This window comes from Scomber japonicus, chromosome 22, assembly GCF_027409825.1.
Source record: "Scomber japonicus isolate fScoJap1 chromosome 22, fScoJap1.pri, whole genome shotgun sequence".
In the NCBI taxonomy this organism is placed as follows: Eukaryota; Metazoa; Chordata; class Actinopteri; order Scombriformes; family Scombridae; genus Scomber; species Scomber japonicus.
In genome coordinates this window covers 19,707,033-19,713,123 of record NC_070599.1, presented here as the reverse complement: position 1 = coordinate 19,713,123, position 6,091 = coordinate 19,707,033, and the positions used below count along the sequence as shown (strand labels likewise).

General features: G+C 44.1%; 1 protein-coding gene across 1 annotated transcript in view; it reads left to right on the top strand.

Moving 5' to 3' along the window:
• Positions 1–5,801, top strand: part of lpcat4 (lysophosphatidylcholine acyltransferase 4) — a 13,967-nt gene extending 8,166 nt beyond the window's left edge. The window contains exons 4-8 of the mRNA XM_053343138.1: positions 684–809; positions 915–1,068; positions 3,018–3,110; positions 3,804–3,939; positions 5,626–5,801. Of these exons, the coding sequence (XP_053199113.1) occupies positions 684–809; positions 915–1,068; positions 3,018–3,110; positions 3,804–3,939; positions 5,626–5,801 (685 nt within the window). The remainder of the gene's footprint in view (positions 1–683; positions 810–914; positions 1,069–3,017; positions 3,111–3,803; positions 3,940–5,625) is intronic.
• Positions 5,802–6,091: the final 290 nt, after the last annotated feature.

The following is a 6,091-nucleotide window of genomic DNA, read 5'->3' as shown; positions in this document are numbered from 1 at the left end:
ATGCGGCCCGTGGGCCAGAACCGGCCCGCCGAGAGGTCCAGTTCAGCCCACTTTGCTTCCTGTCTTTTTTTCCTTCCTTCCTTCCTTGCTCCCTTCCTTCCATCTGTCCTTCCTCCCTTCCTTCCTCCCTTCCTTCCATCTTTCCTTCCTTCATTCCTTCCTCCCTGTCATCTTTCCTTGTCTTTATTCCTTCCTTCCTTCCTTCCTTCCTTCCATTTGTCCTTCCTCCCTTCCTTCCATCTTTCCTTCCTTCATTCCTTCCTCCCTGTCATCTTTCCTTGTCTTTTTTCCTTCCTTCCATTTGTCCTTCTTCCCTTCCTTGCATCTTTCCTTCCTCCATTCCTTCCTCCCTGTCATCTTTCTTCTTGTCTTTTTTTCCTTCCTTCCTCCTTCCTTCCTTCCACCTTTCCTTCCTTACTTCATTCCTTCCTCCCTTTCATCTTTCCTTCCTGTCCTTTTTTCCAACCTTTCCATTCTGTTCTTTCTTCCCTCCTCACTTTTATTCTTTCTTTCCTTCCATTTGTCCTTCCCTCCCCTTCCTCCCTTCCGTCCCTTCCTTCCTTCCTTCCTTCCTTCTTTCTTTTTAATGGTCCGGCCCACATGAGATCAAATTGGGCTGTTAGAGGCTGCACTGTGTATTATCCTGAGTGACGTCTAAATGCAGCTCTTCCTCTTTGCTTCAGGGCCCTCGGACTCCCAGCTACAGACTACGTGATGGAGGGCCGGGTTCCCGTCAGTAAACTGGGGGGTCTCTCTCTCCCCCTGGAGTCACCTGCCAGAGAAACGCTGTCACTGCTGCACAGAAACGGGTAAGAAGACGAAGAAGAAGAAGATGATGATGATGATGACGCTTTTAGCTGAAGTCTTACTGTGTTTTTTCTTTTTTTTGCTCCTTCCTTTTCTTTGTGTCTCAGCCTCGGAGCGTCTGAGGTGGAAGCAGCGTTGGGCAGGATGATTGACAGGTGTCAGTCGGGACCTCGGGGGCTAAAAGCCAGCGCAGAGGAGCTCGCCTCTATTCTCGGACTGACGGATAAACAGACAGCTTCTATCTGCAGCCTCTACTCTAAAGTACAATCACTTTTTTCTTTTCTTTTTTTTTTTTTTTTCTTTTCTATCTGTCAGTTCAGATTAACTGCACCCATAAAGGGAACTTCTCACTTTTAGAAGAAAAGGAGGTGCAGCTTTAGCTTTAGTACGAACTGTCCGTTACAGTGTTTTATGGCTTCGATACAGCCGTTATGAGTCCAGGCTGTTTGGATATGAAGCAAATATTTGTTTTTCAACCAGCAGCTCTGTCGGCTTTAGTTCATGGTCAGATCTGGAGAAGTAAGAAGTGTCTCACCGATGAATCCGAAGCAGATTTACTGCAAACAATAACTGCAGCAGGTTTAGAGCAGAGGTGTCAAACTCATTTTCATTCAAGAGCCACAAACAGAACAATTTGATCTCATGTGGGCCGGAGCATTAAAAAAATGGAAGGAAGGAAGGAAGGAAGGAAAGAAAGAAATAAGAAGGGAAGGAAGGAAAGACAGGCAAAAGGAAGGGGGGAAGAAAGGGAGGGAGGAAGGAAGGAGGGGATCAAAGGAAGGTAGGAAGGACGGGATCAAAGGGAGGGAAGGAGGGAGGGAGGGAGGGAGGAGGGGATTCAAGGAAGGTGGGAAGGATAGATAGATGGAAGGGAGGAAGGGAGGGAGGGGATCAAAGGAAGGTAGAAAGGACAGATAGAAGGAAGGAAGGGAGGGAGGGAGGGAGGAAGGGAGGGAGGGGATCAAAGGAAGGTAGGAAGGAAGGAAAGATGGAAAGAAGGAAGGAAAAGAACACAGGAGGGAAATTGGGCCGGACTGCACCCCTCCGTGGGCCGGTTCTGGCCCACGGGCCGCATGTTTGACACCCCTGGTTTAGAGTTCATTCAGAACAAATACACAGATGTATAGTTTCAACCCTTCTGTGCAAACTCTTCCTGCAAGGTTTTTGTCCTCCGAGGTCAAAATTAACCCGGGTCCATTTCTCTGTTTTGAGGTAAAAGATATAAATTACTAAACTTTACAAACTTCATTCATTCAAAGAAGTCAGAAGGAAATGTGCCGAGCAGCTGAGAGAGAAAATCATGATTTCATGTTTTCTGTTTTTTTCTTTGTGGAATTTATTTATTAGGAAAATCCGTTTCTGCTTTATCTCCAATAAATAATAACTTGGACCTGATTTATAATAATATATGTGATATTTGATGGGGTTTTTTGGGTTCATTTAACTGTTTATAAAGTAAAAGGTATAAATTATTAGACCAACTTTATTCCAACTAATTACTACCAATTATAATCAATGGGCCTCATTTAAATGAAATTAAAGCTCATTTTTGAGATAACACCTGACTCGAGGACAACAGGAGCATTAAAGGAGCAAGAAAAGTTAGTTACAGCTCCAGCAGCCTGAAAGGTTTCACATAAAAGTTTTAAACATAAGAATGGAAATGATGGTTTACTACACTCAAAGAAGTCAGAGGAAAATGTGCAGAGCAGCCGAGAGAGAAAATCATGATTTCATGTTTTCTGTGTTTTTCTGTGTGGAATTTATTTATTAGGAAAATCCGTTTCTGCTTTATCTCCAATAAATGATTTTGAAAATTCAAGATGGATGGATGGATGGATGGATGGATGGATGGATGGATAGATGGATAGATGGATAGATGGATAGATGGATAGATAGATAGATAGATAGATAGATAGATAGATGGATGGATAGATAGATTTTATTGATCCCAAGCTGGGAAATTACAGTTCAGCAGCATCATCAGCATTTCACACAGTGACGATAACAACATATAATATAGGAATATAAAGAACAAACTATACATAATAAAATAGCAAAATAAATAAAATGTAATGTACAAAAGTATATACAACTAATTGGCAGTGTTGATTTTAGTGTAAAGTAAAATGTGTGTAGTAAGTGAAAGTGTATAACTTGGACCTGATTATAATATTAGTGATATCTGATCTGGGTTTTGTTGTTTTCAGGATGACACCGTCGACCTCCGTCAGATCTATCTGGGTGTTGCTGCTCTCTCTGGGTTTGTCAGCTTCAAGTCGCTCCTTCACACGGCGTTCACTGTGAGTACTGCTGCTGGTTTCATTCAGTCATAAACCCGCTGTGATCACGAGGGAATAAATAGTTCAGTATAAACCAGAGGAGTCAAACTCATCTTCATTCAAGGGCCACATACAGAACAATTTGATCTCATGTGGGATCATTAAAAAGATGGAAGGAAAAGAAGGAGGAGAAGGAAGAGAATACAGAAAGGAAAGGAAGGAAAGAAGAAAGGCAGGAAGGACAGATGGAAGAAAGGCAGGAAGGACAGATGGAAGAAAGGCAGGAAGGACAGATGGAAGAAAGGCAGGAAGGACAGATGGAAGAAAGGCAGGAAGGACAGATGGAAGAAAGGCAGGAAGGACAGATGGAAGAAAGGCAGGAAGGCAGGACGGAGGGAAGGACGAGAAGAGAAGACAGAAGGGAAGGAAGAGAAGAGAAGAGAAGAGAAGACAGGAAGGAAGGACAGATGGAAGGAAGGAAGGAAGGAAGGAAGGAAGGAAGGAGGGAAGGAAGGAGGGAAAAGAAGACAGACAGGGAGGGAGGAAGAAAGGTAGGAAGGACACACGGAGGGAAGGAAAAGAGGAAGAAGGAAACTGGGCCAGTTTGGACCTCTCCGCGGGCCGGTTCTGACCCACGGGCCGCATGTTTCACACCCCTGGTATAAATTAATAAACATCTTTTCTTTTCTTTTTCTTTTGTTCCCCCCTTCTCAGCTGTTTGACAGAGAAGGCAGCGGCAGTCTGAGTGCAGAGCAGCTGTCTGGCCTGATGGGGGCGCTGCTGGGCGTTCCTCAGCTGAACACCACTGAGCTCTACTCCGAGGCCTCCAGAGACGGCCGGCTCACTGAAGGTGAGCAGCTGACGTTTTAATCCACAGTGATTTATGGCTGTGTGTGTGTGTGTGTGTGTGTGTCTCCTTTCCTTCCTTCCTTCCTTCCTCCCTCCCTACTCCTTTCCTTCCTTCCTCCTTTCTTTCTCCTTCTGCATTCCTTTCCTTCCTCCCTTCCTCCCTCCCTCCCTCCCTCCCTACTCTTTTCCTTCCTTCCTTCCTCCCTCCCTGCCTCCTTACTCCTTTCCTTCCTTCCTTCCTCCTTTCTTTCTCTTTTTGCCTTCCTTCCTCCCTCCCTCCCTCCCTCCCTCCTTTCCTTCCTTCCTCCTTTCTTTCTCTTTCTGCCTTCCTTTCCTTCCTTCCTTCTTTCTTTCCTCCCTTCCCTCCTTCCTCCCTCCCTCCCTACTCCTTTCCTTCCTTCCTTCCTCCCTCCCTGCCTCCTTACTCCTTTCCTTCCTTCCTTCCTCCTTTCTTTCTCTTTCTGCCTTCCTTCCCTTCTTTCCTTCCTCCTTTCTTTCTTTCTACCTTCCTTTCTTCCTTCCTTCTTCCTTCCTTCTTTCCTCCCTTCCTTCCCTCCTTCCTCCATCTTTACTCCTTTCCTTACTTCCTCCCTCCCTGCCTCCTTACTCCTTTCCTTCCTTCCTCCTTTCTTTCTCTTTCTGCCTTCCTTCCTTCTTCCTTTCCTTCCTTCCTGCCTTCCTCCTTACTCCTTCCCTTCCTTCCTTCCTTCCTCCTTTCCTTCCTTCCTCCTTTCCTCCCTTCCTTCCTTCCTTCTTCCTTTCCTTCCTTCCTCATCCCTTCCACAATCTCATTGTTTGTGTCTGTACCACAAACATCATCACTGAGAATAAACAGAAGAAGATAATCCTGTAAAAAATGAACAAATGTGACCAAATTAGAATTAGTGGAGACCATCTGTTGTTACACGAAGGCTTATTTATGTTCACAATTTCTCTTTTTCTGTTAAATCCTCGTTTGTCTGTCTGTTGGATTGTTGTTTTGTTATTGTTGTTTGTTACTGGCTCTCAAATGATATTAAGTCAACATAAAGCCTAACTGAGCTGCAGCTTATACAGTAATGAAAAGGAATCTAGCATTAAAGGACGAGGTCACAGTTTTTCTAGTCTGTCTTTCAGGCATCAAACCAACACTGAAACAGGTTTTTTTTCTTGCTTTAATCGTTAATACTGATTAGGACCCGACTGATACTGGATTTCTGGGGCCAATACCGATTATTAGGGAGTAAAATATATCCATTATAGATATATCGGCTGATAATTTGTTTTGCAATGCGGTTACCACACACTTGTGACAAAGATATGGACAGGAGGAAGGGATGAGGAAGCAAAGGAAAGGAAGGGAAGGAGTAAAGATGGAGGAAGGAAGGATGGAAGGGAGTAAAGATGGAGGAGGGGAAGGAAGGAAGGAAAGGAGTAAAGATGGAGGAGGGAGTAAGGAAGGAGGAAGGAAGTGATGAAAGAAATGTGGAAGGAGGAGTGAGCAAAGAAAGAGGGGAGGAGGGGAAGAACGAAGGAAAAAAGAGAGAGGAAGGAAGGAAGGAAGGAACAGTCAAAAAACAGACAGGGTCAATTTGACCCGGGAGGATGACAGGAGGGTTAAAAACTTAAACGTCATTAATCAACATGTTTCATCATGTGACCATAAAGGCGTTTTCTCCTCATCACGTCTTCGTCTCCTTTCCCACAGACGACCTCCTCCGGGTGCTGACGACCCACCCGACCTACCAGAGAGTCGTGAACCAGCACCTGCAGCCCGACGAGGATCTGGACGGCCCGCTGCTGTCTAACGGGAAAGTCGTAAACAACAACGGACTCATGCTCGACAGCAACGGATCGCTCCACCACCACAAGAAGCTCGAATGAAGACTTTTTCTTATTTGGGGTTTTTTTTTTTTTTTTGGTATTACATGAAAGTGAAAGTCTGACGTCTCTTTTTTTTTTCTTATTACCACCGTCCAATTAAAAAAAAAAAAAAAAACAACATGTTTATTACATCCGTACAGAAACAGAAGAAGAAGAATCATCGACTAAGGATTGTATTTTTACATTTTGTGCCATTTATATGAATGTATTTTTAAAAAACACTCGATACTGTAACATTTTAAGACCCTGACAGAGACACCAAAGACTTTATTAATTTATAGCCGAATACT